The sequence below is a fragment of the Gossypium hirsutum genome, chromosome A04 (genome assembly GCF_007990345.1).
Source record: "Gossypium hirsutum isolate 1008001.06 chromosome A04, Gossypium_hirsutum_v2.1, whole genome shotgun sequence".
Lineage (NCBI taxonomy): Eukaryota > Viridiplantae > Streptophyta > Magnoliopsida > Malvales > Malvaceae > Gossypium > Gossypium hirsutum.
In genome coordinates this window covers 3,539,850-3,557,947 of record NC_053427.1, presented here as the reverse complement: position 1 = coordinate 3,557,947, position 18,098 = coordinate 3,539,850, and the positions used below count along the sequence as shown (strand labels likewise).

General features: G+C 30.1%; 2 protein-coding genes across 2 annotated transcripts in view; both read left to right on the top strand.

Moving 5' to 3' along the window:
- LOC107939632 (probable disease resistance protein At4g27220) overlaps positions 1-18,098 on the top strand; it is a 37,665-nt gene that overhangs the window by 11,686 nt on the left and 7,881 nt on the right. The window lies entirely within an intron of this gene.
- On the top strand, positions 12,728-17,695 carry LOC107939637 (probable disease resistance protein At4g27220). Its single transcript, XM_016872994.2, has 4 exons — positions 12,728-13,133; positions 13,291-13,346; positions 13,521-15,522; positions 16,409-17,695. The coding sequence occupies exons 3-4, from the start codon at positions 13,589-13,591 to the stop codon at positions 17,340-17,342; spliced, it is 2,868 nt and encodes a 955-aa protein (XP_016728483.2). The 5' UTR covers positions 12,728-13,133; positions 13,291-13,346; positions 13,521-13,588; the 3' UTR covers positions 17,343-17,695.

Below are 18,098 nucleotides of genomic sequence, written 5' to 3'. Positions count from 1 at the left end.
TATGAGAAAGAATGTATGAACTAAATTATGAATTGAGTTGGTATGAAAAAAAAATGAATTATCAATTTAAGATTTATGAAGTAATATAGTTATATATAATTAGTTTTAAAAAAATAATAAATTTATGGTTGATGTTTGTAATTTATTAATGTTAAATAGTCTTGATTTATAGTAATACCACTGAGTATGAAATACTCAGCGTACGGTTGTTTCCGTGCGCAGGTCATTAGAGTTTCGGATCCGGTCTAGCATCCAAAACAAACCCGACTCCAACAAAAATATTTTGGTGATGTATTTCTTCCTTTTGTTAAGTGGCATGTGTACAAGCCCATTTTGACCCGGGCTAGCCCAATTAAAATACCCAAACCCCCAACTAAAATTACATAAGCCCCAAATTTAAACCCAAAATAAAAACCCTAAGACCCAAATCCTATGGCCCACTACCTAAACAGATTTTGGCAGAGATTAGGAACCCTAGCCCCCTAGCCGCCGCTTCTGTCCCATCACCCATGCCAGTCGGCCACCTGCTCCACCGCCTTGTTCCCACTTGCACCTGCAACCATTAAATGTGAGAATAGTGTAGAAAACAGGGGGATTGTAAAGGCTTTATAAAAGCCGAATGGATGATTTTGTAAGGGTTGGCAGATTTTTACAATAAAAATCTCTAGATTGCAACCACCTATATAAAAAAAAAAAGAAGTCTCAATACCAAAACAGAGGTTAAAAATACCAACGAATTGCAAGAAGCAAAAAAGAAGCCCAAAGAAGAAATCAAAATAAAAAATCGAGAGGTGTTTTAAAATTTTCGAATCTGTTTCTTTCTTTTTCTTTTTTTTTCTTTTCCTGTCTACATGGACATGCATATATGTTATTAAGATAAAAAAAATAAAAAATACACCTTTTTCGAAACTGACGGAAGGCGCGACGGATGGCGATGAATGCTGGCCGGACCCGGGGTACCTGCAGAGAGAAAAGAGAGGATTAGAAGACCTTTTTTAAAAAAAGGGAGAAGGGAAATGAAATAAAAAAAATAATTAGTCTATATAGGCCGGCAAAACGCACCGTTTTGCCCGGCCCTTTTAAAACCCAGAAACGGCTCCGTTTAGGCGTGACCCGAAGACCCGACCCATCTTACCCTGGGATCCCCGTGTTTTTGCTCTTAGGGGCTAATTGCATGCCTGGTCCTTCCGCTTTTTATATGTTTTGCAATCAAGTTTTCAATTCTTTTAAATTAGCCCCGAGGTTTATCGCATTTTGCCAGTTGGTCCTCCCTTCAGCGACACCGTTTCAAGGGCTCGGGTAAATTGCCCTTTTGGACCCCGTGTGTTATTTGCGCTTTCAAATTAGTCCCTTTCCCCTTTATTAATTTTTAAAATCGGCCCCAAAACTTAATATTTGTTTCAAATTAGTCCCTTTTTTAGACTTAATACAGTTTCTAGTATTTTCCACTCTTTATTATTCAAATATCATTCATTATTATATTTTACTATTTTTGTATTATCATCATTAGCATATTTTATTATTATTTAGACATTTTTAGTTTTAATTAATACTTACATATATTATATATATATTCATATAGTTGTTTTATTATTATTCCTAACATATATTTTATGTATACACATTTAAATACTATATCATATCCTATATTATGCATATACATATTAACATTATACCATATGTATATTTTTATAAATACTATATATATACTTTTAATATATTGTGTATATTGTGTGCATACTTCTAATATTATCATGTATTCATTTTAATACATATGTATATCTATGTAATATCATTAATATTTATTTTAAAGCATCATTATCATTCTTTAGCATGTATACACTACTATTATCTACTTATATAATTGTTAATAGTTGTTTTCAAAGATTATGATTATTTCTAATATATGTATTATGTGTTTACCTTTAATATTATATATTATATATTCTCATTATTATCATCACTTTTATTATTATTAATTTTATTATTTGATATATTATTGTTGTCATTCATTTTTTTTTCTTTTCTTTCTTCTTTCTTTCTTACTATCATTGCATTATTATTATTACTTTTTTATTTTCTCATTACTTAGTTATTTACGTTTCTTATTCTCTCATATTTTCGTCATTATTACGCTGTTAGCATTATGTTTATTCGTTTACTCACATGTGTCTCAATATATTTGCAAATCCACATTATTCGTCATCATTGTCGTTATATCATCACCTCTGTTATTATTATGCTTGTTAACCCTGCGATTTGTTTCTCATTTCACCATGTGATTATGATTACGTTGGTCCTTTACTCGATGCATACAATTATGTTTTCTAAAATAAAACAAGTTTCGCATTTAGATAATTCGAGAAAATCGTGCCCTAACTTATTGGGTTTCGGTTTTTCTCGTTTAATCTAAATAACGACATAATCCTATAAATCACATCATGTTTCTTTACTCGATGCCTTAAAATAATTCTTTCATAAAAGTGATAATCCGTATTTGGTAATTCGAGACGATCGTGCCCTAACTTACTGGGTTTCGATTATGCTTTTTACCTAAATAACGGAATATTCTTTAAAAAACCACAATACAAGTTTTGAAAAATGCTTATTCTTGGAGAAACGAGGTGTTATGCCCTAACTTACCGGGTATGACATTTTGTCACCTCAAAATAAGAATTTGTTTTAAAATAGGGCGATGTTCAGTGTTTGAGAATTCGAGAAAACGTGCCCTAACTTACTGGGTTTCGACTTCTCTCGTTTATTCTAAATAATCGAATACCCTTTTAATAAATTTAAAAACGCAAATTTTATATAAAAGGCAAACTCGCTCTCAGAAATTCAAAGATGTCGTGTCCTAACTTACTGGATATGACATTTCATATTTTGAGACGAAAAGGTCTTTAACACTTGAGCTTTTTTAAAAAAAAAGAAGGATCGTATTTCAAAAGTCTTTCAAAGTTTTCAATCTTCGATCTTAAGACATTAATTAATCAACTAGGTACCAATTTTGGGCGCATCGAGGGTGCTAATCCTTCCTTGTGTGTAACCGACTCCCGAACTCATTTTTTGATTTTCGTAGACCAAAAATTATCGTTTTAGTAAATCGTAACTTTTATTAAAACGATTAATTTAAGGTGACCCGATCACACCTCATCAAAAAGGATTGGTGGCGACTCCTCTATTCGTTTTTTATTTTTAAAATCAAAGTCGATTCCCGCTTTCCAAAAAAATGGTTACGACAGCATGTACTAGGTAGTTGCATATAAATTATGTGTATACATTAAGTTAAATGATTTTGGTTGTATATAAATAATTATAATGTTTTGGATTATGAATATGATATAAAGTTGTGAAATGGTAGGTTTAGTATTAAATAATTGAAATGAAATAAATATTATTAATTATACATATATACTAACATGTTATGTTGTTTAAACTAAGGTATTAAATTATTATTTTAATATAAATTGGATGTAATTGAGTATACTTAATCATTGGTTGGAGTATTGATATTGGTTTATTTTTGGGTTTAAAGTTTGCAGGGGGTTTTATGTAAAAATAAGCAGAAATGCTGTCGAAATTTAAAAAAAAATATATTAAATTACGAAAAATTTCCGGAGAATTTGAACAAGTTTCATTTCACTTTTAAATTTACGTTTCGGCTTCGAGCATCTATTATTAGGACTTAACTATTATATTATACTATGAATATTATTATTTATTTGTGAATTATTTTGTAAGTTGTCTGATATGTCTGGTAATGCCTCGTAACCCTATTCCGGCGACGGTTTGGGGTTAAGGAGGTGTTACAATATGTGTTCAAATTTTGGCTTCTTCCCATGTGTGTCTACTTTCCAAATATGAGAAAGATGGCTAACAACTCCATACTTAATCAAAGTAGCATTAATCACAATCCCTTCTCCATTTATAGCATCTACATTAGACCCTTTATCTAATTTCTCACAAGGATTCTCATTTTTATCAATCAAGTCCCTAATTTTCTCATCTTGACACTTCCTATCTCCCTTAAGTTCGAAACGAGCTTTCTGGGTCATTTCCTTTCCCCTCACTTGATCAAACCCAGAACTTTCCAGTCCAAATAAACCTAGACCCGGTTCCAACAACCTGATTTCGAGTTGCATATAAAACACTATTCAATAATCGGAACAAAGTCAAAACTAATCCCTCAATATATGGAAAATGCCTTAAGTTTTCATAAGGAAGAATTGATAAACTCGGTTGACTGACTTTCCTGGTTTCAAGTTTTGAAGAGAGAACATCCATATGTATGCACATAGGGGCATCAGTGCTACATAATTGGCAACTAATTCCAACATTTTCAAGATATAGCTTCAGCAAACATAGATTCCAGTAAATGTCACTTAACTGACAAGCATTTGAGGAAGCCAATACAAAATAATTCTCCATCAATTGTGCAAATCAGACAACATATGAAGACGGAATTCAACAGCAGAACTCAATAAGTTCGCCTATGCCATATTATTATAGCTTAAGAAGCGAAAGGAGAACCTGTAATTTTCTTTGTCTTTTTTTTTTTTAAATTCACATATAATTACCTTATAGAAACATATAAACATATAGCCATATAGCACAAAAAATGCACATAGGAGAACTCATCAATTTGTTACAAGTATAGCCATTTGACTTTTAACAGTTCAATTAGTATTTTCGGTAATAAGATATAGCATTTTGACTCAAAATCAAATGTGGGAGCCGACGTTATTCAAAAAGGATTTAAGGGTGGAGTGATGAAATGAATACAGGGTAAAGTATAAGAATAGTCATCTAATTATTAAGCTTGTTTTATTTTGGTCACTCAATTATTAATTTTTCCGATTCAATCACTTAATTTTTTGAAATTAAATATTTTAGTCACTTTTAACTTAGTAAAGAAAGTCCAATGTGGGCTTTTTTTATTGGCCTAATAACAAATATAGCCCTCCAATATTTACACATTCTATCTATTTAATCCTAAATCTAAAAAATTCAACAAATTTAGCTCTCAATGTTTATCAAAATTGTCAATTTAGTTCGAATTCTAAAAAGTATAAAATATATTTAAAAATATTAAAATATTTTTATATTTACCTTTTTTAATTTTAATAACATATACTTTTTTTTTCTTAAACCCATACTCATTTTCTCATCAAAAAAGGATGTGAAAACCTAAAAATTAAGGTTTTTTTTATTCAATCTCTTTTGATTTAGCCCCTTTTCTTTTGATACATTGTTCATTTCATATGCCTAATTAAAATTCTCAAAAAAGCTCAAAATTTGCAAATATATAAACCAAGAATAATGGTTTGGTTGACAACACCAACTCTAGTTGCCTTATTCTTTGCTACAAAGATAGTACCAGTTTCCAGCATTTTCCTGTCTTTGTTAATTGATATTTCCAACTTCGTTAATTGAATGAAAGAAAGAACAAAGTAGAAGGTACGGTTGAGAGTCATTTTGGGTACAAAAATCTTTAAAATAATTTTATATGTACTTTTTAGAAATTATACTTTCTTTTTAATTTTTTTTTAAATTTTTTAATACTTTTTATAATTAAGACTAAATTGTAAATTAACATTTAAGTTCAAATAACTTAAAAACTTAAAATATAATTAAAATATTTTATTATGAAAATTTTTATATTTGTAAATATGAAATTTATTTTATATTTTACTAATAGCTTATGTAAATTTTATAATTATAATTATCAAATTGAGTACTACATTCTCGATAATTAATATTATCTTATATATATTTTTATAAATAAATTTATTTTAATAATTACTTTTTATTGAAATTTTAATAAGGATTTTTAAAGCGTGCTATATGAAGATTTAACTGTGAATTAACCTTATAAGTAATCATAACTTAATCTGATAGAAGTTCATAGTAAAGAGAGAGAAATGGTATATGATAATATAACAGGAATTTCTCTCAAATTTAACTTGTTTGTGGTTAGAGATGATATATGGAAAGGATCTACTCATTGTGTTAACCTCCAAGAGTCTGAAAACTGTGAATATAATTGAATGTCATAAACTCACTTATCTCTTTTCAAATATCTCTGCTACAACATTAGTGTATTTTGAACCACTCTACCTTCGAGATTGTTACTCTTTGATGGTGAGATACATGTTTCGAACATGAAGAATTATTATCCTGAGTGCTGGCCAAAATTGAAAACTATTGAGATCATAGGTTGTAGAAACTTGAATTATTTATGGCCAAACACCTTGGTGCAAGGACTTTCGTGCCTGGAATCAGTCGAAATTTGTGCTTGCCCTCAACTTATACAAGTGTTCTAACATGGAAAAAATAAACATGGACTTAGGATTACAGCTATTTATTCAAATCTAATTTGTGCAATAATTAATATCACCTTATTTTAAAAGCTTTTGGTGGGTAGAAAAACTTGAAAAGAGCACGGTGATACCAACTAAGTTCTAGTTTGGTTGGTATCAACATTGTTGTCTATGCAGTATAATGTAGGTTCGAGTGCGCTGAAAAATATTTATCCTCCTATTGAAGGGTTGGAGAGGGACTATGGATGATTCTAGGCAATGGCGGGGCCTAGTAGAGGCTCAGGAGGGCCATGGCCTCCCCAAGGTTTAAGATTTTTTCAATTTCCCCCTTTGTATACATACTATAGCCTTCCCAAAAATCGATTGTTATGGTGAAATATTGATTCTTTTTCTTTTAAACCGATTGTTTACATGTTTAAATTGATTGTTATGTAGCACATCTAATTTTAACTTGACCTCCCCAAGATTAACATCTTGACCTCGCTATTTGTTCTAAGCAATTTGTATCAAAGCAAAAAAAGTTTCAAATACTTTCATAATTAAATTAAAATTTAAAAATAAAATATGTTGATTTTTAAAGCAATGGAACAAATTATAATACATAATTTTAAAATTTATTCAATTAATTGGTATAATCATCTTTAAAAAGTGATATAACATCGATTTGTTGAAGTTGGATTACCCCAGCATTTGAATCCCAATCCCTATTCCTAGAAGCGTCCTTTGTAATATATATCGCTCTCCTAAGAGTTTTGTAAGCAAATTACATGAGGAATGAAGAAAAATAATTTAAAGAAAGCCTTTTGACATTTATTTATTTCAATGAAAACTGCATGTATAATTTTTGGCTTTTTAAAAATTTGTTTATAGTAAATGTGGCAAATCAATCTCTCTGATTAGCTATTACAGAGAATATTGTTTTTTTTTCTTTAATTTATAGCCATGATTAAAGGGTTTTTTAAGTTGCTGGAGTAGCCAAAGATTGAAATATGTGCTTCCAGCCACTTCATCTCAAGGACTTCCATTGTTGGAACCTATATAACTGTCCTCAGCACTACAAATCTTCAGTCAGATGGGAGAAAAGGATCTACAAGGCTATCGAAGAGTTAAATGGTGAACGCGTATCGTGGTCGTTCATTTAATATAGGTTAGTTGTTAGACGTTCCCACAATTAATTTACACAGAAGGGTTGATAGTGTACAAGGCATCCTCGATCACTATAATAGACTTATCAGTTGAAGGAGAAGACTTGTTATCAAGAACCGATTTGAAACTGAAATCAAAATTGAGCCTGAAGCTAGAACATCGTCAGACCGGTTTGTTTAATTTAATTTCGTTTTAGTTTATTTTACTACTAGTTTAATTTTAATTATTTTTATTTTAATCAAATTTAATTTCCCCCTTTTATTTTTTGGACATATCGTCTCATATCATAGGCACAACACTTTGCTGACGTGCAATCTAGTTAAACTAAAACTTTTAGATATCCCAGCTTGTATTGGATCGATCCTACTCTCGATACTACTATGTATATACTGTTTAAGTATAGAAATATTATTTTGGTGGATTCACCACCCATCAAATTCCATCACTATCAAAGATTGGATTGAATTTGAGTGAATAAATTCAACACTTGAAATGTGGAGATTAAATTGAGATTGTGTTGCTAGTTTTAGAGATGATTGTGCTTTGAATGTTAATGTTGTAATGACAACTTTCAAGGAGTTCATTTGTATTCACTGAAATTCTATGTTAACAAGCCGAAATTGATAAATGCTTCTAGGCTTGTCTAGGTTATGTATAAGAGCATATTGAGAGCATTTGAATATGTTCATCGAGGAACTGTTTGGTGATTAAGTACAAACTATATTGTTAACATTGAGTGTTTACTACTCAAGTTCTCAATAGGAGGATTCAGAGGTGAGTGGTCTAGTTTTTAGGTACATATGTGAGATCTTTATATTTGAGGAGTGATAGAGTCTGAATCACTTATTGTATTTGTGATTAAAGATGGTAAAATTACTCACTAGTTTGACTACAATTAAATTTTTACAATATTGCATATTATTCGTTATGTATTCATATGTTAGCTAGTTAAAAAGTAAAAAAAGAAAAAAAAAACTCTCTTGATTAAAGTTTCATATATAAAATATAACACTTGGTTACCATAATTTGTGCATAGGATCTTGTTAATTATTTGTTAATTAAGTTTAGGGTAAAGTACAAAAATGGTAATTAAACTATTGTCTGTATTCTATTTTGATCACTAAACTTTTAATTTTTCTGAGTTAGTCACTAAACTCTTTGAAATCAATTTTTTTTCACCAAACATTAATAGTTGTTTGAAATTTGACAGAAGGGTTGATGCGAGCTTTTTTTATTCCTCTAGTAATAAGTTTGGCTCTCTAATGTTTATACATTTTATCAATTTGATCCTAAATATAAAAAAAAATTAATAAATTTAGTCATCAATATTTACAACATTTGTAATTTTAGTTCAAAGTGTAAAAGTAGGATAAATTCAAACTCTCAAGATTTATAAAATGAAAAATTATAATTTTAAAAATTTTGTAAATTTATAAACTGTGTTTCTGAATAAGTTGATAAAGAGGGTGAGTTGGGGGATGGTAATGAAAGAGATGGATAGTAGGAAAAGAGTAGATGGGGACCCGTCTATCTAATCATTGTAAGGAAAATATATACATTTTTCTTATTTCCTTGTGTTAATATTTGAGAAGCTGCATGCACCTCCTTTCCTTCCAGTCTTAAATTAAAAGTAGTATAAAGTAAGAGCATCAACAATGCCTAGCCAAAGTGGTGAAGAAACCATCACTACTAAAATTATTCCTTATTCATTATTCTTTGAGTACGATGCCTGTCCTTCAAGCCCAACTGGTGAAGAAACCGACAATCTTTGCTTGACGACTTGTCATCATCTTTATTCTTTCCTTCAATTCATTCAGCAATGACTGTCCCACTAGCCAAAGTGGTGAAGAAACCTATACTCTTTATTCTCTATTCTTTCCTTATTTCTTTGGGGAGCGCAAAGAAAAGTGAACTAACAATTTCACCACTTTTAATATGGAAATACTTGTTCACAAGCCTTAACCACCATTATTCTTATATATTTTTAAGGGCTATTTAAATTTAATTTCAAAAGGAGACAAATCTAACATGCAAATATAATCATACTTCAGTTCAATGTTGCCAATGACAACAACGACACCCAAAAATATAATTTTTTCTTAAAATCAGCCAATGATTGGCCGATTATGAAGGGTGGTGATGCCAATGACAATAGCGTCACCGATGTTTAATGTTCAAAACAAGTCATTTACTTACATACTTTTTAAAGTGAGTTATTTTCATAAATAATATAAAATTTTAAATAATTTATAAAAAAAAGCTGCAAAAATTATACGCACTCAAGTTTCCAATATAACTAATTATGAAATTTGGTTTAAATTTATGAAATTATTTAGAGTTAGGATCAAATTGAGAGAATATGAAAGTATGGTGGACTAGATGTGTTATTGTACTAGTTAGAAAAAGACTTTTCATTATCAATTTAATTGCGGGTGGCCAAAACAGGAACAATTCAAATGCTAGTGCCTAAATTAAAAAAAAAAAGTTGAATGACCAAAACAAGAACATAGGCATAGTTGGGTGACAATTGGTATAGTTTACCCTAATATATTTGTCGCATCAAATTTTAAGAATTACATAACTTTAACCAAATAAATTTAACAACTATCATTTTAAGTCTTGACTTGAATGGAGAGGCGATTAAAGCTTTTGTTAAACATATGTTTGGTACGAGTTCTAACTGTATTACTCCTATTCCTACCCCTAATATTGTATAAAAAATAATTACCATTTAAAATTTTAAAATGAAAAATTTAAAGAATAAAAGCAATAAAATTAAAGTATAATAATTGAATATGCAACTTAAAAACTAATAATAGAATTTAACAGTTGAAAATTATAGATAAGAGTTTGATGAAGTCTTACTTTTTGGAGTCTTTATTTAAAATATCCTTAATTAGCGGAAGATAAAGACATCCACTTTAAGGCTAGAAAAAAATAAGTTATTGTCAGTAAAAGACACAATGATGTAAAGGAAGTTCACACAGTTAAAATTTTTACAGTTGTGTCAACCTTCGAAAAGTTTATTCATTATATTATCGATGTCGACAATACATTTGTTCCACACAAACTTACAAAACGAAAAATATATTCACTTGACATTAACAAGTTATATTTTATAAAAGAAACATAATCCCATTTACGAAATATAACAACTTTTATTAAAAATATTTTCTTAATATTTTTTCTACGCATAACATTGTCTTAACCCACAAATCAATACTTAAATATGTTATTTTTTTTATCTTCATGCTTAAATATTTTTTGCCAAACCATTAAATCTATTTTTTTAAAAAAAGGCTTATCCCACAAATTACTACTTAAACCATACTCTTTTTTCCCAAGTCGATATCTAAACTTTTTTTTATCACAAGTGGTACATAAATTATTCTTTTGTTACCCATTTTACACTAAATTGTTATATCCGTTAAAAAATTCCAACCAATTATAGAACGCCACCTCATATAACTTTTAAAAAATAAATTTTAATTCTTTTATTTTCTTTTACATTGTTTCTCTCCCTTTTATTTTTATTTTTTATATTTCTTTCTTATTCCTTCGTAATGTTTGATAATGTCAGCAATGTTCAAAATTGGCCCACACGAGGTTGAAACGCTAGCAATTAATTTTGTTTTTTAACTTCATCACCTACTTGCTCGACTTGACAGTATTGAAAAAGGTCTTTCATCGATCAAAACCAGTGCTTTCAAAACTATACCGGATCAGTCAATTGGATAGGAAATCAATTCAGAGATAGAAGTTGAACCGATTGAGTCGTGAATCAATACAAATAAGTTGAAACAAGCTAAAAAAACATAGTTGAACCAGTTCTCTCTATTTTTAATTTAATTTTTATGAATTTTAATATTTTTTAAATTTATATAAAGAAAATAATGTTTTTATCTTTTTTGTTACAAGGCAATTTTAATTGGTTACTTTTAAAAAAAAATGGTTTGTCTAATAATAGAGGTCCCAACTTAGGGACAAATAGTTTAGGTAGCACTTGTGATCAAAAAATGTTTAGGTACTAAAATGAGAAAAATGACAGAACCTATGTACCAATTTAAGGGTTAAACCTTTTTTAAAAGAAAAGAAAAACTCAACTCTTTGACTAACAAAGGTTGAAAATACTTCTCCTATTAAAAAACCAAACGAAATAACAAAAAAAAAACTCTAAAAATAAGTTCATTTCAAATGTTAAGATAAATCAAGGGAGGAAAACCAATAATAAAATATATAGTATTCATACACCATAACTAAGCAAAGCAAGCAGGCAGGCAAGGTAAAAAAGAAAGTAAAAAGTAAGAGCATCAATAATTCATCGACCAAATTATGATAGAAATATTATATGAAAATTCTGATAAAATTTTTTTTCCGATTATGTCTCTAATTATGGAAAGGACCAAATTGTATAAAATGTAAAAGTTGAATTCTAGTAGCTAGAAGGATCAAATAGCTATGGAATTCAAAACTTGAGGTCCCTATATGGTAGTTAGACCATTAAAGAAAAGTTAGTAGATATTTTTGGTGATTTATCCATGGAAAAATTAAAAAAGTGCAAGGACTAAATTGAAAACTAACATAATTAAAAAAAAGGATAATAGAAATATCATCTTATATGATATCAACTTCCCCAAATTAAAAACATGAAAACCCTAGGAAAGAGAAAAGTGCTTAAACAAGCTTTCTTAGCTTAATTGGGTAAGTATTCCTGTTCCGTTTTTAGTAATTTTTATGTTTTTGAGATCGGGATAGTCTAATCTATCTATTTTGGGGATTAATTTGAAAAGTTATCAAAGTATAAAAATTTTTCCATGCATGAATATGCTGAAAATTTTAAATTTATGGTAAAAAATGAAATGTTTTTGATAAATAACCAATTTTTACAAAGAGAATTTTGATGAAATTATAATTTAGGGACTAAATCGAAAATATGCAAAAGTTGTAGAAAACTTCTGAATTTTGTGAAATACATGTTCTGTAAAAGTAATATTAAAATTTTGGTTAGGCTTGAAATAAGGATTAATTTCATGAATTTCATTTTCCGAGCCTAAGGACGAAATTGTCATTTATGAAAAGTTTTGGGGCAAAATAATAATTTTGACTAGGATGTAAATTGAGTCAAATTGAATATGAATTGTGATAAATTGATAATTAAATTCATTTATATAGATACATAAAGACAAAATATGAAATTGGATGGAGTGAAACAAAAACTTTCGGATGAGTAGATTAATATAAAAAATGAAACTAATGAGGAAGAAAAACATTATAAAGTTAAACCCAAGACTTGCCATTGTTTTTTCTTCATCCAAAAGTCTTTTTTGCTTTCAAATTCTCAAATCTGTGTTTCTGATCATTTCCACTCTTTGTTTTTCAATTTTCACATTTTCTTGTATTCTGTCTGTCAATTAAGGGAAAAAAAAAACAAAAAAAAAACCTGCTTTCAAATCCATTGTTTTTTCATCATCCGAATTGTTTTTTGCTTTCAAATTCTCAAATCTGTGTTTCTGATCGTTTTCACTCTTTGTTTTTCAGTTTTCACAATTTCTTCTATTCTGTCTCAATTAAGGGGAAAAAAATTCTTTTTTTTCTGTAAACCAAACTTTCTTCATACCTTGATTTCCACTTCGCAAAAGAAACAGTGCAGAGGATAGTTCAGCGAAGGTAAGTCTTGAGGAACTGCTCCTCATCTTCCTTGCTATATATTTTCATCTTTTTGTTGAATGCCATTCAGTTTGTGTTGGTGTGGATCTCTATTTTATTTATTGGCCTTCACAATTTTCTATTCCCTGTTCTAAATTACTCTTTTGATCTTTTACAGCTACTTATTTCTCTGAAGCTCTATTTACTTTCTGGTATTCACAGACAGAAAGAGAGGTAAGTTCAAGAGTAATTTCTAGCTTCTTCAATAATAATCGCTTTGGTTTACAACAATAATTAAAGCTTCTTAATTGCTACCTTCCATTCCATTTTATTTGTCCCAGTTGCTTTTATTTGTCACAATTGATAATCTTCTTACTAATAACCAAAGTTTTTGTTCAACCTCATCAGGCTATCAAAAAAATGGCCGAATCACTTGCCTCTGCTGCTGTCGAAAATGTGACAAACCAGGCAATGGAATGCGCATCACCCTATATGTGACAAACCAGGCAATGGAATGCGCATCGCCCTATCTCCGTTACTTTTTCTGTTATGGAGAGATTGTTCAAGATTTCACGAATCACCGAAACGCTCTTAAATTGAGGAAACAGAGGGTGGACACTCGTGTCGATGAGGCTAAAAGGCAAATTGAGGTCATCTATGAGGACGTTGAGGACTGGCTTAAAAGGGCTGAGAAAGAACTGGAAGAAACCCAGAACTTGCAAGATGAAATAGATCGCGTCAAGTGTTTCAAATGGTGTCCTCAATGGGGCTGGCGATATTGCTTAAGTAAGAAACTGGCAGAAAAGACTCCTATTATCTCTCAACTTTTAGGGACTTCTAACTTTGCACAGGTGGGCTATCGCGGTTCTTATCAAGGGATAGAGTTCATCACATCCATGGATTTCATGGACTCCGTATCTTCAAAATCAGCTTTGAACCAGATCATGGAGGCTATAAATGCTAAGGATGTCAACATGATCGGACTGTACGGAATGCCAGGAGTTGGTAAAACAACTTTAGCCAAAGAAGTTGGGAAGCATGTTGGAGAAAAAAAGCTCTTTAATAACGTTGTGATGTTTACTGTGTCCCAAAATCCAAACATCAACGAAATTCAAGATAAAGTTGCAGATATTTTTGGTTTAAAATTTCAAACAAAAACCCAAGAAGGAAGAGCAGAAGAGTTATGGTTGAGATTGAAAGTTGAGAAGGACATCTTCATAATTGTCGACAATCTCTGGAAAGAAATCAAATTGGAGAGATTCGGAATTCCATTCGGTGTTGAACATGAGGGTTGTAAAATTCTTCTGACTACACGTCATCAACAAGTCTGCACTAAAATGAACTGTCAGAAGGAAATTCATCTTGGCATCTTATCCGAAGACGAAGCATGGGTTTTATTTCGAGATCAAGCTGGTTTAGAAGGTAATAGTTCCGCCTTGAATAATGAAGCCAAAGAGGTCGCTGCTCAATGTAAGGGACTGCCTCTTGCAATTGTTGTCGTGGCCAGAGCTTTAAAAGGTGAGGGTTTAGATTTAAATGGGTGGAAAGCCGTAAATCAGAGATTCAAGGACTCAAGGCATTTGGATAATGAAGTTTTCGGAGATGTCCTCCAGCCTCTTAAGCTTAGCTACGATTATTTGAAGAAAGGCAATAACCAAACGACGGAAAATGACATCCAAATGTGTTTCTTACTGTGTTCCCTTTTTCCTGAAGATACTGAAATCCCTATTGAGGGGTTGATTATGTGCGGAATTGGAGTAGGATTGTTCCCTAATGCTAACTCGATTGAAGATAAAAGGAATGAAATTGGTATGGCACTAAAAAAACTCCAAAAATCTGGCTTGTTATTGGAAATTGATGGTGCAGAAAGGATAAGAATGCATGATGTGGTTCGAGATTTTGCTCATTGGCTAACATCAACCGGGGAAAATAGGATCATGGTAAAAGATAAGTTGAAAGAATGGCCTGATATGGTTGAAAGTTTTGAATGTTACACTGCAATCGCTTTATGGAATTGTAGTAGTAACATAAAATTTCCTGACAAAGTGGAATTTTCTAAGCTCAAGACTTTGTTTCTTGAGGGGGAGGATTGGGATGATTTACTAGTGGTTTCCAGTACATTTTTTGAAGAAATGAAAGCCCTCCAAGTTTTATATCTTCGAAATGTCAGTTTCTCAGCAAAAGGATTCCCTTCCTTACCGAATCTCAAAACTTTGTGTTGTGATAGTTGCGAGCTTAAAAACTTCCCATCATCACTGACAAATCTTGAGATTCTTGCATTGTTTGACACTGAGATTGATGAGATAAGTGAAGAATTAGTGAAATTGTCTACACTGAAATATTTACGTCTTTCTAAAGATCAATTTTATGAGGAATCAGAAATGAGAATCCACCCAAGCTTGCTGTCAAGGTAATCTTCTTTTTTATCATATTCATATTTCTTTTGACATCATTTATTTTCCTATTAATTACTTTAATAGGTATTTTTTATTTTAGAATACTAGTTTTAACACATATTCCTTGCACAATATATATTTCAAATATTCAACTTAATAAATATTTTAAAAAATAACTTAAAGGTTAGCCCTTAACATTTGCATGATTTATCAATTTAGTCTTTATTCTTTTCTTTTTTAGTTAAATTTGATTCTGAACATTTTAAAAAGAGACGAATTTGAGCATCAACTTTTTAAAATGTGTTAGAATTATTTTTATAATGGAAATACTAACTAAAATGTTAAGTTTTTAAACATGAAAGTCCGCATGGTAATTCATATTTACTTCATGCTTTTTTTTTATAGTTTTTGAATTTCAAAATGTTTATTTTTTTGAATACTTTTATAAATTTTAAAGTATTTTGTTTACTTGATATACAAGATATATAAATTCATTAATGATATATAAACTTTTATCAATGTTTGAATTTTTTTTCATAATTTTTCAATTTTGTTCAAATGAAAACTTTTCATTTTTTAATTTCAATCATTGCACCTTTTTTTTTATAAATTATTGAAAAGGCATTTATATTTTTTTCATTTAGAGATAAATTTTAGTTTTAAAAAATCTGCTGTAAAAAGTGTACATGCCATAAATTATATGATATTTGCACCCAATATTTAACTTTTTTTTCAAAATTATATGATTTAATCTTTTCACATAAAAAATAAAAATGTGTTCTTTTAAACACAAATAATTGACTCACATGAGATTTTTTTTCCCTTTTTTGGACCTTGTATTTGTGTCACATAACTTGAAAATTAATGCTGTTTTTTTCTTTTTAATTATGAATATAACAGATTGACTTCATTGCAAGAGTTACATTTGCAAAGCAAAATCACTATCAACTTATTGGAGTTGAATTCATTGTCTTGTTTAACTGCGCTATCATTGAGACTTTCTACTGATCAATTTTCTCAAGAAGATTTTGTGTTCCCTAAACTACAAATGTACACTATAGTTGTAAATGGGGATTTTACCTATGAGTCGGCGTTTAGAACATTGAAAATTCATGACTTCTCATCCTCATTGAGTGCATTTAGCAATTTATTTTACAATGTGGAAAAGTTGAAGTTAGAGAATGTTAGTGGACAAAAGAACATCGTGCCAAGCATAGGTGAAATGGGTGTAAATGAGTTGACTTCTTTGAAGCTTCAATCTTGCGATGATATGGAATTCTTGACTGTTATAACAAGGGATCAGGGGCCAAGTGTTGCATTATGTAATTTGGTGGAATTAAATATACGAAGCATGGTTTCATTGAAAGGGTTGTGCTTCGGTCTTTCTCCGACTAGGTTCTTGCAAAACCTTAAGCAAGTGATCATCAAATATTGTCAGCAGTTACAAGTGATATTTCAAATCAATGAACTTTCTGAAAATGTGCAATGTCAGATAGCACTTCTATCAAATTTAGCAATATTGAATCTAGATTTATTACCGAACTTGGAGAGCATATGGAAATTAGAACCATCACATCAAGAAATTGTAAGCCTCACGAGACTAAAGGTTGTAACAATTTCAAATTGCGATAAACTAAAAACAATCTTCTCACCTTGCCTATCTCAAAGCATGTTGCATCTACAAGAACTCACCATAAGCTACTGCGATAAAGTAGAGCAAGTCATTGGTTTTGTCCAAGAAGAAGAGATTATTGAGGTACGGATACCTATTCTCTCCAAACTTTTTAATCTTCTTAATTGTTTTAGCTTTTTGATAGCATCCTTTCAGGGATGAGACAAATTACAAGAAAACCAAAAACTGATTGGAAGTGAACTGCTTGGTTTAGTATTTATTAGTACTTATTAAACGAATTTATGAGCTATGAATGAGTCTATGGTTTATATCTAGCCCATTATTAAAAGTTAATGATGTAGCCTTTTATTGTAGGTGCCTAAATATTATATATTTTAGAATTATCCTAATATAATTTATTCCCTTTCTAATTTTTATATTACACGTATATGTTTCGATATTTTTAAGTTTTATAATAGTGATTTATTGATTTTTGAAGTTGTAACAACCAAACTGCTGTAACCTCTAGCTTTTGTTCAAGAGCCATGCTATTTTTGTTCCAACTTATTAGTTGTTTGCTAAAAAAAAAAAAACTAAGTACAAATATTGCATATTCGTGTTTTCATATTTTATCTTGTTATAATTGTGATTTATTAAATTTTGAAGTTGAATGCATATTCGAGTCAATTTTTATATTGATATGTCTATAATATTAAAATAAAACATTAAAAATAAATAACTTACTAAGATGTGTGTTTGAAACATGCAGAATGATTATCCTCTTTGTTGTTGGCCGAAATTGGAAATTCTTCGAATAAAATTTTGCGAAAGTTTGAAATATGTTTGTGTAAACACTTTGACTCTGGGGCGTGAATCCTTGAAATATGTTTCCATAAAAAGTTGTCCTAAACTGTTGCGGAAAGGATCGATTCGAGAACTCCGATATGACTACAAGTAAATTGACCGGAACGAAAAATA